This window comes from Oncorhynchus keta, chromosome 33 (genome assembly GCF_023373465.1).
Source record: "Oncorhynchus keta strain PuntledgeMale-10-30-2019 chromosome 33, Oket_V2, whole genome shotgun sequence".
Taxonomy (NCBI): Eukaryota; Metazoa; Chordata; class Actinopteri; order Salmoniformes; family Salmonidae; genus Oncorhynchus; species Oncorhynchus keta.
In genome coordinates, this window is record NC_068453.1 from 10,625,114 (window position 1) to 10,646,084 (window position 20,971).

General features: G+C 45.9%; 1 protein-coding gene across 12 annotated transcripts in view; it reads right to left on the bottom strand.

Moving 5' to 3' along the window:
* Positions 1-20,971, bottom strand: part of LOC118366215 (non-muscle caldesmon-like) — a 54,121-nt gene that overhangs the window by 13,554 nt on the left and 19,596 nt on the right. For 3 of the 12 annotated variants that reach the window (XR_008088988.1, XR_008088989.1, XM_035748712.2), the window contains exons 1-8: positions 15,645-15,821; positions 14,912-14,994; positions 6,933-7,067; positions 2,538-2,931; positions 2,413-2,442; positions 2,116-2,316; positions 1,343-1,416; positions 637-904 (exon numbers count right to left, since the gene is read on the bottom strand). Coding sequence is in view for 10 of the 12 variants with exons in the window: in XM_035748712.2 (XP_035604605.1) it covers positions 637-904; positions 1,343-1,416; positions 2,116-2,316; positions 2,413-2,442; positions 2,538-2,931; positions 6,933-7,067; positions 14,912-14,985 (1,176 nt within the window). In the remaining 2 variants the exon portion in view is untranslated. Of the gene's footprint in view, positions 1-636; positions 905-1,342; positions 1,417-2,115; positions 2,317-2,412; positions 2,443-2,537; positions 2,932-6,932; positions 7,068-14,911; positions 14,995-15,644; positions 15,826-19,998; positions 20,095-20,971 lie in introns of those variants that run through there. The other 9 variants (XM_052491870.1, XM_052491874.1, XM_052491873.1 and 6 more) reach the window with 9 other exon arrangements.

A 20,971-nucleotide genomic window follows, 5' to 3' on the forward strand; every position in this document is an offset into this window, starting at 1 on the left:
CCCCATTGGTCAAAGCCAAGCACAGCACAGATCTGAGACCTGTCTGGAAATGACAGAAGCAGTGTCTGAAACGGCATCCTATTCCCTATAAAGTGCACTACTTTTGACCAGAGCCGTATCCGCAGAGCCCTGATCGAAATTAGTCCACTTTATAGGGATACGGCGCCATTTGAGATTGAACCAGAGAAACCTGTCGGGATAAGACAGTACAGCACAGTAGACTAGGTAATTGGACAGTGAATGGTGCAGTGTCAAGCGCAAGTGTGAACAGGCAAATTATGGACTGACTATCATAGCTTAGATATGTTAGGGTGAGGTCATATAGCAGGGGAAGAAGAATGATGGCCTATAAATGAATTATTATTGGGATTCAAATAGGGGTGCGCCGATAACGATGCAGTATAATAAGATCATGTCATGGTGAAGCAGGCAGGAATATGACATATAGCTTGTTATCTTCAACAGGTGGTATGACTACATCAACTGAACAGTCTTGAGATGAGGGGAGGGAGAGACGGAGACAGAGAGAGAGAGAGAGAGAGCGCAGAACAGTGAAGGAGAGCGGCACAGAGAGAGAGAGAGAAAGAGAGACATCACTGCTAAAGAGACACTCCCCTTGTCCACTTCAAACCCCACCTCCTCTCTGTCCTTCTTCTCGGCCTCCTCCTGTTTCTTCTGTCTCTCCTCCTCTTCTATGATCTTCCTCCTCTCCTCCCTCTTCTTCTTCAGCTCCTCCAGCTCCTGCTCAGCCTCCTGCTGCTTCCGTCTCATCCTCTCGAACTCCTCGCTCTCCGCATCGCCACGGCGCCGTTTCAGCTCCTCCAGCTTACGCTCCGCCTCCAGGTTCGCCGCGTCGTCCTGCTCCTCCTCCGCCCCCGCCTCCGGGGAGCGCACGCTGCCGCGGCTGCGGGTCACGCACAGGAGGAGAGGTTTATGTCGTCACACAGGTAGAAAGACAGCCCACACGCACAAGCACACAAATGCACACGTAGACACACACTAAGCCTCAGCCTGGCGCTGTCTAAGGTAACAGTGTGTCTAAGGTTTCACTCCAGTGCATCCCCCTGGGGAGCTAGGATTACATGACCCATGTCAAACACAGCAGCTCTGCTCTAGAAACAAACCATGCTAAGCAACAGTGCGTTTGTGTGCGCTGGGATAAATATGCCTTTCAATTACCTTACAGACACCTTGGGCAAGACTCTCCCACCTCTCTCCTCCCCCCATATTTCAAATCATGACCAATGTAAAGCGAAGACCACAGAGTGCGTGTGTGTTTGTATGTGTGTGTACGCATGCGTGCACATTAAACCATTAGAGCACGTATGTCTCTGGCTCCTACCTCAGGGTCCTTTCTGTTTTTTTGTGTTTTGGAGGAGTCTCCTCGTGCAGACCTCCATTCTGCTTTTCATTCACCTGCAGGCACAGAACACACCCTGAGCACACTGAACTCTGGGAATGAAGGAATGCTCGTGTCTGTGGTTGTGTGCTTCTATGTGACATCACACCATTCCAACCAGGACCAGTGACTCCACTCTGTGACCCTGGCTTTGTCCAAAATGACACCCTGTCCTCCACTGGACTACTTTTGGCCCAAGTCTTCAGAGTAGTGCACTGTGTAGGGAATAGGGTGTCATTTGGGACACACGCCTGAGAGCAAAACCGGGGGTTGCGGAAAGTGAGTCGACATGACAACAGATGCAAAACACGGGTTTCACACACAACCTCTTCCCCACAGAGGCAAACATGCAGCTGAACACACAGTGACCGTATTGTGACCACTCAGTGGATGGCATGGCATTAAACTATATTAAAGATAATCACACGACTGGTGACCACAACCACACCTTATAAGGTGCAGCTCTGTCACCGTGGATGCAAAACCACACTGTGACCACATTTAGCGTCTAGAGAACTTCAATGTCTGGGAAACATTCATTTAGGCTACACCTCTACTCTGCTCCATTGACAAAGGCATGAGGAGTTGTCTTTAGAGTTATGATACGGTATGATTTCTGATCAGATTTCGGATCAGCTAGACTATTATTTCGGAGACATTTGAGTTATCCAGAGATGTTCATGCTCCTGTTTCACACCTCTATGTTAAGGTCTTACCACATCCAAGCCGTTTTGGATTGTTGGTATGTCACAGTCTTCCTCAGTCTCATTGTTCGGTGTCACTGTCGTGCCCTCTACCTCTAACTGATCTGGTTCCTCTACCTTATCACTTAATTCAGCATCTTCTTCAACCTCTGCCTCTGAGTTGACTGATTCCTTAACCTCATTTAAAACCACCGCTTGTTCTCCTGTATCTTCCTATGAGAAGGAATGGGAGTGTCACGTTTTTATCAAAATCAGATAAACGATCAGCAAACTCCAGCCACCAACCAATCAATATATCCATGGTCATACCTCGTTTCTAGTTTTCTCGTCAATGGATTCCTATGGATAAATAAGGTACATTTTATGAATGAAAACATGCTGACGGAAAATGAAGTGAAAATGGACAGAAAAGTATAAAATAAGAACAGACTGACCTGTTCTCTCATATAGGATCGTCTCGGTTTCTCCTCCACCACCTCTTCCTCCTCTTCTTCTTCTTCCTCTCCCTGCTCAGCCTCTTCCTCCTCCGGAGCAGCCTTCCCCTCCTCCTCCTCCTTCTTTCGGCAGTTCCGCTCTTCCAACTCTTCTTCGTTGTCTTGGTAACGGCCCCTGCGGCCGACGGACCTCTCATCCACACTATTCTCCCCGCTGCCGTGGTTACTGGCATTGCCGGGGTTCTGATCCTTCTCTCGCTCCAGAGCTTCCATCATCCTTTTCTGCCTGCGCTCCTCTCGTTTGGCCATGCGCTCCAGCAGGGCCTGCTCATCATCGTCTCCTCCACCCGAGGAGGTCACAGAGGAGGAGGACACCGACACAGTCTCGGTCACACTGAGAGAGCGATAAAAAGAGAGAGCGAAAAAGAGAGAGAGAGAGAGAGAGAGAGAGAGAGAGAGAGAGAATGTCACAGTCAGTTACACATTCAATCAATATCACACTGAGGGACAAAAACAGTAAACCACTGAATTCGCTATGTGGTCACTGCTTCTGAAGTTAAACTACCCCTCTCTGCTGAACAATCCCCAGGATCAGGGCACCACGACACAGTCAATATGGATTTCTAAGAGGCTCATATGGACATCAACAACAGGGGAAATAGCATTTCAGCTCCATTTCCAGTTGACACGTCTGATCAATTTACCTCACTGAGTCTTCTGGCTTCCTAGCTTGAGGTTGTTATTTTATCCACATGTTAGGTCCAACAGCGTAACTTAGGCCGACACAAAAGTTCATGGCTGCTTTTTTCTCCTAGCGATTAGCTACCTCCTTTGCCGAGCCTCATAGCAAGCTGACAGGATATCCATACAACACAGTACGTTGGTCTGCATCCAACCCTCCAACCACCTCACACATACCCACAGAGTTGAACACAGGCTGACAACACCGTTTGGCAGATGTTAGCACAGAACCCAACGCAACCAACAACGGGCCGGGTTACGTCTGATCACAGGTCGAGACAATCCCTGACTTGTTCAATACCCACAGGATATGGCTGTGACCTCACAGAGAGAAACCATTCTCCACTACAACAGTGCATCTGTACTGGTGGATGTCAGAGCAGCCCACTACTTCCAGTGTCGACAGCTGCACGGACCTCGACTGGACATGGTATGGGGGCGGACAGTAGGGTGAGCTATTTATGACCGATTGGTAGACAAAAGAAGAGGGCCTCTGTCTAAATGATGGAAGTCTACGATGTCTGGGTTTCTCTACTGTAAGACATATTCAACGTTATAGAAAGGCTACTGGCCGACAGTATGACAGCAACCCACCGGGCATCTATTCTATTGAGAGAGTATACTGTATAAAAACACAAACAGAAGAGGATAGGAAACGACAGCTGACAGGAAACCTGGACAGGAAACTTCCTCCAGGGATGGCCTGAGCTGCATTCCAACAGCGGATGAGATCAGGGTTACACACCAAGGTTGTTATAGTTTTGTTATTTTCTATTCGTTATTATTTCTACTAGATTTAAGATGTTTATCTGGTTCAAGTTTGCTAAAAACATTTTTTACATCATTTATTTTCTGTTTGAGTTTAAGGGACAGAAGAAAGTCTATTTGTGGGAGGCTGGGAGCCATTTACGTGTTTAGTGTGTGTGTTTTGGGATGTCACTTATGCATAAGGTGAAGGGTCAGGTCATGGGTTAGGTTCAAAGGTAGACTCAGCGAGATGACGTACAGTTGAAGTCAGAAGTTTACATACTTAGGTTGGAGTCATTAAAACTGGGTTTTCAACCACTTCACAAATTTCTTGTTAACAAACTATAGATTTGGCAAGTCGGTTAGGACATCTACTTTGTGCATGACACAAATAATTTTTCCAACCATTGTTTGCAGACAGATTATTTCACAATTCCACTGGGTCAGAAGTTTACATACACCAAGTTGACTGTGCCTTTAAACAGTTTAAAACGTGACTAATTGACATATTTTGAGTCAATTGGAGGATGTATTTCAAGGCCTACCTTCAAACTCAGTGCCTCTTTGCTTGACATCATGGGAAAATCGAAAGAAATCAGCCAAGACCTCAGAAAAAAATTGTAGACTTCCACAAGTCTGGTTCATCCTTGGGAGCAATTTCCAAACACCTGAAGGTAGCACGTTCATCTGTACAAACAATAGTACGCAAGTATAAACACCATGGTACCACGCAGCCGTCATACTGCTCAGGAAGGAGACGCGTTCGGTCTCCTAGAGATGAACGTACTTTGGTGCGAAACGTGCAAATAAATCCCAGAACAACATCAAAAGGACCTTGTGAAGATGCTGGCGGAAACCGGTACAAAATTATCTACATCCACAGTAAAACGAGTCCTATATCGACATAACCTGAAAAGCCGCTCAGCAAGGAGGAAGCCACTGCTCCAAACCCAATATAAAAGAGCCAGACTACAGTTTGCAACTGCACATGGGGACAAAGATCGTCATTTTTGGGAGAAATGTCCTCTGGTCTGATGAAACAAAAATAGAACTGTTTGGCCATAATGACCATCATTATGTTTGAAGGAAAAAGGGCTTGCAAGCCAAAGAACACCATCCCAACCGTGAAGCACGGGGGCAGCATCATGTTGTGGGGGTGCTTAGCTGCAGAAGGGACTGGTGCACTTCACAAAATAGATGGCATCATCAGTAGGAAAATTATGTTGCTTCAATATATCCACATCTCAAGACACCAGTCAGGAAGTTAAAGCTTGGTCGCAAATGGGTCTTCCAAAAATGGACAATGACCCCAAGCATACTTCCAGTTTTGGCAAAATGGCTTAAGGACAACAAAGTTAAGGTAATAGAGTGGACATCACAAAGCCCTGACTTCAATCCGATAGAAAATGTGTGGGCAGAACTGAAAACGCATGTGCGAGCAAAGAGGCCTACAAACCTGACTCAGTGACACCAGCTCTGTCAGGAGGAATGGGCCAAAATTCACCCAATTTATTGGGGGAAGCTTATGGAAGGCTACCCGAAACGTTTGACCCAAGTAAAAAAATGTAAAAGGCAATGCCACCAAATACTAATTGAGTATGTAAACTTCTGACCAACTGGGAATGTGATGAAAGGAATAAAAGCAGAAGTAAATCATTCTCCCTACTATTATTCTTATATTTCACATTCTTGAAATAAAGTGGTGATCCTAACTGACCTAAGACAAGGACATTTTTACAGGGATTAAATGTCTGGAAACGGAGTATAAATGTATTTGACTAAGGTGTGTGTAAACTTCTGAATTCAACTGTAGATGCACAAAGAAAACAGTAGTAGTGGGTCAATTCCCACAACAACAACCAGGAACCAGTTGTGGTCCCGTAGCTCCCACGCCGTGTGCAGCGCACCCGTGCACATTCGCAGATGATGCTCTCACACAGAGTATCATCTTGCATCGTGCTCGTCTCAAATGACGCGGTCGAGCAGATCGCTTTTGTCAAATCTTTCAAAGCGTGTTGCATTCTGGGGATAAAAATGGTCCAACTTAGGGCCTCCGAAGTGGCGCAGCGGCATAAGGCACTACATCCCATGCAGTGCTAGAGACCCAGGTTCATTTCCCAGGCTGTGCCACAACGGGCGTTGGCCGGGAGTCCCATAGGACGGCGCACAATTGGCCCAGCATCGTGAGGGTTTTGCCGGTGGGACTTCACTTGGCTCATCGCACTTTAAAGACTCATTGTGGCCACCTGGGAAACAGGAACCAATTGTCCGTGGTTTATGTGTACAGTGGATATATACAAATAAATGTGATATTTGAGGTTCTCTCTCCATCATTGACTGTACAACGTGCAACAACATAATATAACATTGGGATATTTTCTGTTTGGTGTGTGACATGGGGGTTAGATACATGTTGATTTCGACACTTTGCGCCTCGCTGTTGGAAAACCACATTGGTGTCCGACTTTCGGCTGTCGCAGATGCATCTCCCCCGACTTCACTCCTCGCCTTTCGTCTGCAGTAAGGTTGATTTAGACTTACCACTCAAACCTTCCAAATATCTGCAGTGCTGCTCTTGGCAAAGCCATCTTGCCAAAAAACTAAAACAGAACATAATTCGTGATGGTTATTCTATTTAATTAGTTTTGAAGTCGAAGATGATCGTTTCAGTTATTCAGTATAGTTTTTCAAACAGATTTGTTAATTATTTTATTTCAGTTCACTAAATAGTTTTTTGATAACTAGTTTTTGTTTCACTTTACTATAAGAACCTCGTTACACACACATCCATTATTAAAGGGGAAACTGGGTTCAAACCACAATCTCCTGCCCACCACAATACTGTTAGCCCCTGAGCTAAAGCCTAGGCATTATGTTTGGGAGCTAACACACATCTTCAGGTCTTACCTGTGGCTGTTGGTCATCACCACGCTGTCACTGGGCTCCTCGCCTCCCATCCCTCTCATCCTCTCCTGACGTGCCCTGCGTCTACGCTCCCTTGCAGCCTCCTCCTCATCCTCATTACTACCCTGGAAGGCCATCCTGATGGAGGGAGAGAGGGGAGAGAGAGTAAGTCATTTTTTTCTCCCAGTGATGCTGAGAGTAAGCCCTTCTTTCCTTAGACCAGATCAGGGTATTTACAGTACAATATAAAGACTCATGGTGTCTTTTATCTACTTGACTCAGTGTACTCTCACCCTTCCCTGTTCTGCTTTACGCTACTGAGCGCAGACCAGTGCTGCTGAGGTTTCACTTTTGACAGCCTGATGAAAACAGTGTCTGGAGATGTGGCTTGGCCAGCAATGAGAGGAGAGGACCTCGACCGTAACATGGCTGCTGGCCCACGCCTGCCTCAGCCCAGGCTCGGCCCAGTGGAGGGTTGGAGTGGTCGGGAGCTGTAGTGTGTGAAGGGCCGTAGTGTGTATAGTGTCTGTGTGCACACACACACACACACACACACACACACACACACACACACACACACACGTGTGTGTGTGTGAGTCTGGGTGTTTTGCCTGTACTCTTAGCCAGCCGAGAACTTTACAAAGGCCAGATCACTGATCTCAATGCCCTGCTGTTTGACAGTCTGACAGGAAAGTCTCCGGCCCACAGATGTGCTTTTAACAAAGGCACCAGTCCATTCTATTTACATTAATCGTCAATTTCATGAATCGGTCATGAAACATTGGGAAAGCCACTCCCCTAAAGGTCTGAACCAACTTCTTCTCTTCCCGCCTCTGTTGTTTGTGAGAAGAGCTCCATTCTGTCTGCCTCGGTGTGATCTTCAACATCACTGTCAGGCATCGGCTGAGCTGACATCATATGGTCGTTTGGCAGTGCGTATTGCATGTTACTGAAGCATGTGCAGTTAACATGTTAAGCAGAGTGGTTTTATGGGAGGCTTTACAGCTTGCGAACAGCAGGCTCTCCTGCTGGGTAAACTGACTGAGGAATGTTGTTATAATTGAACACAAGACTCTGCTCACGCCCAAACTAAACCTGGGGGGACAGTGACACACCTCTCTCGCTCTCTCGTCATCTTACATCAACGATCTTGGGAATATTTCAGTTGAAGCTTGCATTGACACATGCTTCAAAACGTGTAGGAACAAAGTACGCATCGGAGAACTGCCCTCTGTGCTCATACTCCGACTGCTCCGTGCTCCTATTTGCGTACTCGGAACACATGAGTACACGTGCATATTGTGAAACACCCACACTCTCTTTCTCTCCCTCTCACTTACAGTGCATGGGAGTGCATGTGCATTTGAGTGCCAGGGAGAGAATGTGTATGCTAAAAGGTCTGCACCGCTCTGCAATTTGATACACATGAACAATTCCATCAGACTAGAAGCTCTATTCTAACAGTCTACATTGCTCTTCATGCTTAACATTTGCACATAGATGACTGGCTAGAAGTGCAGTTTATAAAAAATATATATAAAAAAAACATTAAAAAAATAAAAAGCAGCAAAGACCGACTTAACCTCTGGAGAATAGTATTGTCCCAGAAACAGCCCAAATGTCATGGGAAACTGAGACAACAGCCAGTCCTTAGTGGCACAGCGCAGTTAGTATGACAGTATCTCAGGGTTGACGATGCTTCATGGACAGTCCAACCAACTCTTAACAGCTTAGTTAGCATTCTTGTCAAGCAAACGCTTGGCTCTAGACTGATGCGCCAACGAAGGCCCCAATGCAATATCCTCATTCCTTATAGAAGACATATCACTTCAGTACGGCCTCTCCTCCAGAGAGAGAGAGAGAGAGAGAGAGAGAGAGAGAGAGAGAGAGAGAGAGAGAGAGAGAGAGAGAGAGAGAGAGAGAGAGAGAGAGAGAGAGAGAGAGAGAGAGAGAGAGAGAGAGAGAGAGAGAGAGAGAGAGAGAGAGAGAGAGAGAGAGAGAGAGAGAGAGAGAGAGAGAGAGAGAGAGAGAGAGAGAGAGAGAGAGAGAGAGAGAGAGAGAGAGAGAGAGAGAGAGAGAGAGGAGAGAGAGAGAGAGAGAGAGAGAGAGAGAGAGAGTAGAACACTTCCGAGAGAGAGAGAATAAAGATTTAAGCCTAATGAGAGAGAGAGAGAGAGAATAGAGAGAGAGAGAGAGAGAGAGAGAGAGAGAGAAAGAGATCTCAGAATGAGAGAGAGAAACAGAGAGAGAGAGAGAGAGATGAGAGAGAAGAGAGAGAGGAGAAGAGAGAGAGAGAGAGAGAGAGAGAGAGAGAGAGAGAGAGAGAGTGATTTAGCCAGAGAGAGAGAGAGAGAGAGAGAGAGAGAGAGAGAGAGAAAAAAAAAAATAGGGAGAGATCTTATCCCATATTCAAGATAATAAATCTTCCTATCGGGTAAAAGCCTGACTTTGGCTAGCCAGCTTCCCTTGCAATGACAAGCATAACTTATGTCGGCCATCACGTGAAGATGTTTTCCTGGTGGAGTAAATTCTGTAGCTGGAGGATGAAGGTAATCGTTTTATTGCAAGTGTGTGAAATTATCAACAGTAAAACACTTCCGCATTTGTTTTATATCTCATAACCGAATTTGTTGCTGTGGTCCGTTTTTACAGTGTGTACAATAAAGTTGATTTAAGCCTAATGTTGCATTCAGTTTCCTGACTACTTGAGTAAGCACGAAATGTCCAGTCACCAAACACATTCGGGGAAAAGATTCCCATATATTTTCTTTACGACAAAATATCTCAGCAATGTCTGTGAAAACAACTTCGGAAAGCCCATGGGAAAACTACTTCTTCACCTCTACTGGACTAAAATGGAGAGAGAGAGAGAAAGAGTGCACAGGGAGGGGGGCGTGATTTACTGCCAAAACGTCTGGCCCATTCCCACGCTCGTCCCCGTCCTCCACTGTCTCCGCCAGGCCCAGAGAGCGCAGCGTCATTTCCCCTGTCCTGAAGTCTACAGACATTCTTAGGGACCCTTGTGGTGTTATCAGTGCTCCATAGGCCTACAGACCTTTTAACCTGCTCGTCAACCACCTCTGTAGCTCCTGCGCTTATTTCTGAGCAACTGAGTAAAGGGCAAGTACAGTGCTTCCCATGGTGATGAGTCACACTGGTGCACGAGTTCCTTTTGAGTTATAGCTTGACAATATGGGCCCTGTCGAGACACATTTCTTTGCATTATATACATTGTGGGGCAAAATTAACTTCCCCGAAATTGAGTGGGTTTGGGTCTGTTTGGAATGGTCCAAAACGTGAGGAACCAGACCACTGCTTGGGTACTGTTTGGAATGGTCCATTCACTGAGGATGGGTGTTGTTTGGGTCTGTTTGGAATGGTCCATTCACTGAGGATGGGCTGTTTGGAGGCCATTCACTGAGTGAGGTGTTGTTTGGGTCTGTTTGGAATGGTCCATTCACTGAGGATGGGTGTTGTTTGGGTCTGTTTGGAATGGTCCATTCACTGAGGATGGGTGTTGTTTGGGTCTGTTTGGAATGGTCCATTCACTGAGGATGGGTGTTGTTTGGGTCTGTTTGGAATGGTCCATTCACTGAGGATGGGTGTTGTTTGGGTCTGTTTGGAATGGTCCATTCACTGAGGATGGGTGTTGTTTGGGTCTGTTTGGAATGGTCCATTCACTGAGGATGGGTGTTGTTTGGGTCTGTTTGGAATGGTCCATTCACTGAGGATGGGTGTTGTTTGGTCTGTTTGGAATGGTCCATTCACTGAGGATGGGTGTTGTTTGGGTCTGTTTGGAATGGTCCATTCACTGAGGATGGGTGTTGTTTGGGTCTGTTTGGAATGGTCCATTCACTGAGGATGGGTGTTGTTTGGGTCTGTTTGGAATGGTCCATTCACTGAGGATGGGTGTTGTTTGGGTCTGTTTGGAATGGTCCATTCACTGAGGATGGGTGTTGTTTGGGTCTGTTTGGAATGGTCCATTCACTGAGGATGGGTGTTGTTTGGGTCTGTTTGGAATGGTCCATTCACTGAGGATGGGTGTTGTTTGGGTCTGTTTGGAACAGTTCATTCACTGAGGATGGGTGTTATTTCCTGGCCTCTCTGGAGACCTGACCTGCACGCAGATGTGGAGGAGATGGGGGCAAAATGGTAGCGTCGCTTCTCAAAGGGCAGCAGACTGACAAACACTGGCCTGCACAGAACTGTTTTGCATGTCATATGAAATAAGACATAAATCAAGTCAACTGCTTTGGGCTCTGTCACCAAAAAAAAGGGGTTGTGACATGACAGAACACAGGACAGGGTTGCAAGGTGTGGTCCTTCTGTAGCTCAGTTGGTAACATTCCAATCCCGGGACCACCCATACAGACTGTAAGTATAAAAGCGTCTGATAAATGGCATATACTATACATACTATACTAAGGTTTGGGAACATTCCAACAGAATATCAGTTTTTAAAGGGGACAAATTAAAACCAGTCAAAACTTTCCTGTGTGTGTGTGTGTGTGTGTGTGTGTGTGTGTGTGTGTGTGTGTGTGTGTGTGTGTGTGTGTGTGTGTGTGTGTGTGTGTGTGTGTGTGTGTGTGTGTGTGTGTGTGTGTGTGTGTGTGTGTGTGTGACATTGTCATAGCAAAGCCCTGGTCAGTCACAGAGGACAGTATGTGAAGTCCACTGTGCAGACCACCAACCAGACAGCTTGAGATCCCAGCTATATCGCTGTATGTCATTTGTCACAGAGTGCAGTACAAAAAGCCCAGGTAACCCCTGGGTCCACAGTGACTAGAAACACAAACACTGCTTTCTAAACCACATTCTTTAGGGGAGATGTGCGGATGCCTTTACATTCATTAGACTGTGCTTGATTAATTCAATCAAACGTTAATTCCAGTATGTGCAGAGGATTAAACCCAGCAGAACTACACAGTAGATGGTGAAGCGGAGTCCACCTTGGCCTGGTCGTCTCTGGCCTGCTGGTGATTAGGACTGGAGCTTCACCTCTCTGTCAACAAGACAGATTGTTCTGTTCTAGACTGGGTCTGACACAATGCAGAGCCACGAGTGCTGGGGAACTCCTAGGTCTCTCTCTCTCCCCACACACACACACACACACACACACACACACACACACACACACACACACACACACACACACACACACACACACACACACACACACACACACACACACACACAGCAGACAAGAATCTTGGCTCACCGTGCTAAAGGAGGCGAATGGAGCTCGTCAAGCCTTCACCACCTGATGACGGTTCAATCTGGCTGAACCCCTCCAGGACTTTCAGACCTCCATATTGCATGTACACTGGCAATACAGTAAACCAAGCATGCATGCATACCAGTGGAGGCTGCGGAGAGGACGGCTCATAATAATGTCTGGAACGGAGCAAATGGAATGGCATTAACCACCTGGAGACCATATGTTGGATACCATTCTACTCCAGTCATTACCACGAGCCTGTCCTTACCAATTAAGGTGCCACCAACCTCCTGTGATGCACACACACACACACTCCTCCTCCAGGGCCTAACGACTAGGAAACAGCTCCTTGTGAGCTCTACTAGTAAACACTTATAATGTAAAAGAGTTTGGCAGCCTTGACTGCAGATATTATTGTATAGACTGGAGTGCTCTCACTCCTCTGTGTCTCTCTGTGTGTGTGTGTGTGTGTGTGTGTGTGTGTTTTCTTTTTACATAATATTTGGTGATGGTTGACTCGATTAGTCCAACAAGACAACATGTTTTTTAAGAACAAATTCTTATTTACAAAGACGGCCTACTCTCATTTGCAATGAGACATGGAAATATTGATTGCTCCAGCATATTAGCAAAATATTAACGATGTCATCTTTTATCAATAACGTGAGTGGGTTGAAAATCGCACAATGGTCCCGCCAACTGAAATGACTCCTTTAACTAAATAAACAGACGTGAACAAACTCCCATCGTGCCGACAGCTTACTACTCTTACTCGCACACAGTCTGTTCTCTCTGCCAAATTCCATGTTCTCCATATAATATAAACACTGTGGGATAATAGAAATAATATAAAACACGGCTTTTATGACCTGTTGTGAAATATAACGACTGCATTGAGTTATCGTTCAATCAACTGGTGTTGAGCTGGAGCGATGAGGCACACGCCCAAAGGTACGACAATAGACGCCAACATTGCTGCAGAAGTTTACATTTGTTGTACAACATAATCACACGTCACACTTCAAATGTACAAGATTATTATATTCACTGATTAAGTTGACTGGGAAGTATTTCCCGTTTCCAGCCACATTACAGTATTTACAAATCAGGAGGACAATGTCATAGATGTCAAGTTTAAACAAACAAACAAAGAAACCGCACAACAAAATGCTGGGTTAAATAGCGGACAGAACACACGTCGAGTTGTTTTACCCAACCAGTTGGTTTTATGAGCTATGACCCATCAGGTCATAGATCAGAAGAAGAAGACTGGAGGCGTGGCTTTTTGATAGTTCTATTTGGCCACCCGCGAGAGTAAATGTCATTCCGGTTACTGTTCTGTTGTATTGTCAACACATGTTAAGAGTGAGCACTGACACTTTTGTAGCTTGCCAATCAAAGCAGTAACATAGTGTCATCCAAGGCTTTACAGACTTGTTCAGGCTTGTTCAATAGCTCCTGTTTGCAGAGAGCACTTATCATATCTTCAGTTAATGTCACTGCCATATCTCTCAGTAAGGGATTGGACCTCCAGAGATACACATTTGCATATCCTATTGCCCATGATGCATATTCCAGTTTTATGATGTGTGTTGGCAGGTTAAATGACTGTTGTTCGTAAGAATAATCGGGATAAGGGATGAAGCTACCCAGACAGGCTGAGAAAACTAAGCTCCTGGTAGTCTCATGTATCCTTGCTCCGTAAAAGAAGACATGGTTGAGGTGATCGATTTGAGATGAGCTCAATTGAAATGTCTGGGCTTGTCATGTATTACAGTAACTCATTTGACTTGAGGATGCACAGAGGCTTTCTATATGAGGTCAACAGTACATTCTACCAGTGACACGATGAGACAAAGCAGAACGTATTGAGTCAGAGAGAGAGAGAGAGAAAAAGAGAGAGAGAACACAACACATGTCATCAGATCAGTGGTAGATTATTGCCTGCATGAGGAGAGGAAGCCAATATTTGCTGAGTGATGTTTTTAAAGCCCTGAGGAGAGTCCAAACTATTTAAGGGTTGGCTCTCTGGTTCCAACTTGGCATGGAGATCACAGGGACCTGTAACAACCTGAGCCCAGCTCAAAGCCCTTTAAATGACTTCAACTGGGCTCCGAAGAACACTGAGGTCATATGATCACAGCACTCACTGTGCCATCAACACCCCCTCTGGACAACACGTGTACCTGCAACTCCCTCTGGCTGCACATTTAGCGTTATGACGTCATGTTCAGAGTGGTTAACCAATAAGGTCCGAGGAGGTATGGTATATGGCTAATATACAACAGCTAAGGGCTGTTCTTACCCACAACGCATCGCAGAGTGCCTGGACACAGCCCTTAGCCGTGGTATATTGGCCATATATCACAAACCCCTGGGGTGCCTTATTGCTATTCTAAACGGGTTACCTACGTAATTAGAGCAGTAAAAATAAATATTTTGTCATACACATAGTATACGGTCTGATATACCATGGCTGTCAGCCAAATCAGCATTCAGGGCTCGAACCACCCAGTTTATAATGATAAACTCCAATGAGACAAGACAATAATGTTGCAGATGTGTAAGTGTGTGTGTCGTTGTTGATGGATATGGCAGAGGTTTGAGGTTCAGAGGAGGATGAGGAGGAAGAGGAAGAAGGGAAGTAGGAGAGGGAAGAAGAGCAGGAGTAGAGGTTGGAGAAGAGATGGAGGAGCAGGATGAAGATGAGTAAGAGCAATAAGCAGCGACAGGAAGAAGAGGCGGAAGAGGAGGCCAGCCTTACCGTTCAGCCTCCAGGCGCATCTCCTCCCGCTTCTGCCTCCTGAGCTCTCTGCGCCGCTCAAAGTCGTCGTCCATGGTTACGCCCTGCAGGATGACATCATCATTAACGACGTTTTAGTTTATATACTGGAAGGACATACGGGTTTATCACCATCCGGTACCTCTGTATCCTGCTGGGTCATATTCATTAGGACATGGAACAAAAAACATTTTAAAAAGGTTCTGCAACAGAAAAACTAAAATAGGCGTTTCTTAAATGGTAGGTAGTTCCTCCCTGTTTCCTTCAGTTTTTTTCTGCTTGATGTGTAGTGGAAAACGACCCAGAGGTCTCTCTGCTCTAGACCTCGATACAGGGATGCATGTTTGTGTGCCTACTACGACATTCACTACCAATACTTGCAGTACATTTACGGTACATTGATATCTCGCCAAGCCAGACACACAGTCACATTTTCCTATAAAAAAAAAAAACGAAGGGAGAAAGTGAAGGAATGACAGAGGAGGAGAAATCGTGTGAGGAGGAAGAGAAGTTGGCACAGGATGTTAACGCTCCTCACTAAAAATACCCTGGGTACGTGACCGAGGAGAGGAGCGGGACCACCCAGAAGATCCTTAGCTGGTCATCGTCAACCTACGCTCTTCTCTTACAATAACACAACCATACACAACTCCAATCTAGCCTGCTACTACAGCTAATAGTAAAGTACATTGAGTGAAAGGCTACAGTACTATACCTTAGCAGTTGATTAGACCTTGAAATATACTGTATATTCTTCCGTCTTATACCATTCCAGCCCGTCTCCCACTGCTTTATCCCAGCACGGCTACAACACAAAGAGCTCCTGCTGCTGCACAATCTTTCACCGGCTTCGGCAGTCAACAGAAAAGGCAAACGCCTCTTCCTTTCGCCCTTCTACTCCTCCCCTCCCTCCCACTCGCCCTCCCTTCCTTTCCTTTCTTGTAACTCTACATCTCTCTCTCTCTCTCTCCTTCCCAAACCTCTATTACTTTTCCTGTTTTGTTTACAGAGTTGTCAGTGGTTGGCTAGGATCAGATCTGGGATCAGTTTTCGAGAGGCAGGGTGGCTTCCTGAGTTGTGCTGTGGATCCTGCTGTAGCCTCCTGCTCTGTGCCCCTCTGTAGCCTCACACAGAGAGGACCTGAAAGGGTCTCCCACACGCACACGAGGACAGGAAACACGAGGATAGGGGAGGTATGCTTTAAACAAAACCCATCACTCCCAGGGCTAGTCCCTCCTCATTCCCTTCCTCTCTCGCTCTCTCTCCTCAAACTACGACACACGTGTGATTCGGGACAGATTATTTCCAACACCGCAATAATTTGCTCTCTATGTTTAGATACACTTACGCCATTTGCAGGAGGAAGAAAATTGGCACTTGGATTTCGGCAATTCGTACAACTGTAATTAGACAAAATGAGAGCAATAACGAAAACCCTAAAGCCTACAACAGCGTTAAGTTTAATCACATACTTCCTAAAAGCAGCACTGGGACTGAGAGCACGCTATTAGTACGAGTATGATTTGGGGGATATTTAAGAATAATGATTTATGCATAGATCATAATTTGATATTAGATTCAACTGGATTTTGAGTTTGCCTGTGAGTGCAGAGATTTGTTTTTTGCATCCCAGAGTATAACCCTCAATAAAATGGAGACATATCAGTGTTGCACTGATTGCTTGAGAGGACCACCCATATTCTGTCAAAGCTAACATACATGGAGCAGAAGAATGGAGCAGAAGAATAGAGAGAGAGAGAGAGAGATTCCTGGAATGACATATTTCTGACTTTCTCTGAGGGTTTCATATTAGAACTGCCTCTCCCTGTTCACTGTAAACTATCGTCTCTCTCTCCACTCACTACCTCTCTCTCCTCTCCGCCCACTGTAAATTAAAGTCTCTCTCAGCACTCTCTCGCCACTGTAAACTCTCTCTCTCTCTACTGTAAACCAATGACTTTTTCCTCTCCCCACTCTCTGTCTGCCAGCTCCTGAGAGCTACAATGGCAATAATGAAACATTTACAAGTCAAATTAATGCTCTGCCGCAACTCTCTGTCTGGAACTACCCAGCGCTTAAGGAACATTATATTAAAAGCCATGTTGATGTTATCCAGACAACGCTAGCTTCATTTTTATTTATTTCATTTAACTAGGCAAGTCAGTTAAGAACAAATTCTTATTTTCAATGACGGCCTAGGAACAGTGGGTTAACTGCCTGTTCAGGGGCAGAACGACAGATGTGTACCTTGTCAGCTCGGGGGTTTGAACTTGCAACCTTCCGGTTACTAGTCCAACTCTCTAACCACTAGGCTACCCTGCTTCATGTCCCCCTATCATTTCAGGAGAGGTCTGTGTTAACAACATCCAAAACGATGTGTTCTCTACTCACAAGGAGAGAGCTGGAAGAGAATGTGGCACCATTTCATTCTTAGAGGCATTGCAATGTTGATATGCAGTGAAATGTCGACGTACTGTTTTGCTCTGCGAGTAGAACGGCATAGGAGGCCTCCTTTGCCACGAGTCATCACTGTGACACACAACCGAATAACTTTGTCTTCACCACGTTAGCGCAAACACATTCATCTCAAGACTATGCCTCGGAAACTATTTGTGGAATGCAGCATTTTAACCTCCGACTGGTAGCACAGGATCTTGAAAGAAGCGCCATTTTAAAAACAACTCCAGAAGATTCTTCCAGAGGACGAAGCACTAAGTTGTTGAGCAAAACAACAAAAAAAGCTGTCAAATGTAACGTTAACATTGGCAGGCCTGTCAGCAGGTAACTTACACCCTGACACTACTTCATCGGATAAACAGAAAGAAAATAGAGCGGGAGGGAGTTCTCCTGAGATACAACAGCAGATTTTAGTCCATGTTATCCAAAGATTTCCCGAGTCCAAAACGGATTAAATGACACAATATTTGGACTGCCACCCACCAACCTTTTGATTGCAGCCGCTCTGGACGACTCGAGCGTGGGACTAAAATTAACTCCCGAGAAAAAGAGGCAGAACGGAAGAAAGACAGACAGAAAGAAAAGAGAAAAAACATTGATGCCAACACAAACTTTGCCTACTTAGAATATATTCTAATATATTATCCTTAGATCGCACCAACATGCACAGTTCACTGTTAGTGGGGACATGAAAGCAAACATGGTTATGCTATGGGGACTCTGCCTAAGGTTTATACTTTTGGCATCACAAGGAATGCTCTGTTCTTTTCCCTTTAAGAGAAGAAGAGGAGGGGATTGTGGGCCGGCTCCCACCCTCCCAGCTCCCTGGCTCTGCCTGTACCTGCAGGTAAGCGCAAGCTGTGTGCACATTGCCATGGTGACCCAGGTGTGAGGGTTGGCCAGGTGTGGTTGGAGGGAGGGAGCTGGGAGAAATAGAGGTATCCCAGGTATCTGCCATGTCAGTGGTGGGCTGGCACAAGACCCAGGGATTGTGTGGCAGGAGCAGAGAGGGAAAGAGAGAGTGAGGCCAAGGCATCCTTCACCTCCTCTCTCTCGCTGGGGCCTACTCATTAGGAGGTGCTGGTGGAATGTGAGCTATGTGCTCTTTGCTCTGTCCCCTGTCTGGGCCTCTCAGGTGGGGTGGAGAGGTAGGCTGCTGTCACTCTTACTCATTGTCAGTCTATCCATAGGCTACTGTGAGAGCCTGGTATGGCCATGTACAATAAACGTCTTCATCAGGATCGTTACCACTAATCATCCTCATCATCTTTTTTATTAAAAAAACAATTATTTCATCTTTATTTAACCAGGTAGGCTAGTTGAGAACAAGTTTTTAATTACAACCGCGACCTGGCGAAGATAAAGCAAAGCAGTGCGGAATAAACACATGGAATAAACAAATGTAGTCAATAACACAATAGAAAAGTATATAAACAGTGTATGCAAATGTAGTAAGACAAGGCAATAAATAGGCCATAGTGTCGAAATCATTTCAATTTAGCAATTAAACACTGGAGTAATAGACGTGCAGCAGATGAATGTGCAAGTAGCGATACTGGGGTGCAAAGGAGCAAAAATAACAATATGGGGAGGATGTAGTTGGATGGGCTATTTACAGATGGGCTATGTACAGGTGCAATGATCTGTGAGCTGCTCTGACAGCTGATGCTTAAAGTTAGTGAAGGAGATATAAGACAGTCATTGGCAGCAGAGAACTGGAAGGAAAGGCAGCCAAAGGAGGAGTTGGCTTTGGGGGTGACCAGTGAAATATACCTATTGGAGCACGTGCTACGGGTGGGTGCTGCTATGGTGACCAGTGAGCTGAGATAAGGCGGGGCTTTACCTAGCAAAGACTTATAGATGACCTGGAACCAGTGGGTTGGGCAACGAATATGAAGCGAGGGTCAGCCAACGAGAGCCTACAGGTTGCAGTGATGGGTAGTATATAGGGCTTTGGTGACAAAACAGCTGGCACTGTGATAGACTGCATCCAATTTGTTGAGTAGAGTGTTGGAGGCTATTTTGTAAATAACACCGCCGAAGTCAAGGATCGGTAGGATAGTCAGTTGAACGAGGGTATGATTGGCAGCATGAGTGAAGGATGCTTTGTTGCAAAATAGGAAGCTGATTATAGATTTAATTTTGGATTGGAGATGCTTAATTTGAGTCTGGAAGGAGAGTTTACAGCCTAACCAGACACCTAGGTATTTGTAGTTTTTCACATATTCTAAGTCAGAGCCGTCCAGAGTAGTGATGTTGGACAGGCGGGCAGCAATCGGTTGAAGAGCATGCATTTAGTTTTACTTGCATTTAAGAGCCGTTGGAGGCCACGGAAGGAGTGTTGTATCTTGATCATCACAATCTTGAGTTCACCATCCTCCTCCTGATCATCATATTGTAATATAATCTAACCATACCATTCAATTCCTGACAATGCCGTGATTATCTGCGCAACATATTCCGGCCGCAACAACAGTATCCCCAATTCCCTGTCCTCCGGTTGGAGACATGAATCATGTCTGGCTCTGACACTGACAGACAGGGATGGGGAGGGAGGGGGAAAGGGTGAGTGAGAAGCTGCCCAAGGGAGGAAACGGGAGGCGTAATCTCACCTGGAGAGAGAGAGAGAATCTGAGCACCAGTCAGTCAGTGTGTCAGTCACTCCAGCCTCGGCCTGTTCCACGTTGAGGAGGAGGAGGGTCTCAAATCTGTGTGGAAAAGGAGAAAACTACTAAAACTCCATTTCATCATTCCATTCCCCCCCCGGCTGCTATTCACTTAGTGTTCCAATGAAACCTAGTGATCAAAAGGATCTTTCTGTTTCGAGACCCAGTTCTGTCAATGAGTGTGGTGCGAGAGCCAAGACAGTGAAATCTGTCTAGACTATGACATTCACCTGGGTCAGGTCACCCCAACTGAGCTCCTCAACTCTGTCCGACTGGCTGACTCAGAGTCAGGGCTCTCTGTCTGTCTGTCTGGCAACGCTGCAGGTGTGTCACCTCCTGATCCCGGTGCAGTGTCATTTAGGCGGTGAGCCAAAATCCTATTACACTGATCTCAGACCTGCTGGTGTGATGTTTTATGGTGGACTCAGGTCTTAGTTCAGGTCTGTGTGCACTGTGTGTGTGTTGACGGTGTCTGTATTACAGCGCAGCAGACCAGCTAATGGCCTGTACAGTAATGAGACTGAGCAGCGTCCCCACTGGAGCTGAAACTAAGCCCTGCACAGTGTAGCAGTCACTCCTTGTCAGTCAGATGACAGGCCAGGATTCCCCATTCCCACCCAGCAGTGTTTACACAGGAGCCATCAGGACTGTCTCACAGTCACACAGCCTGCGCTCTGTCTACTCATACACAGAGGAGAGGAACAGAACAGAGGTTTAGCTGTAGTAGATACCATGGTCTTCTGTAGGCAGACTGACTGACTGACTGACTAACGCTATGCAGGTGCTCAGGGGGGCAGTTTGAGATGGGCAAACGCCAAGATGATAACCTGTAGGGGTATGGGTATGTATCCAAATGTGGATAGCAATACAGAGGGCAGAGAAATGTTCCATCTCTGAGAACATCTGGGAGTGTGTGTCT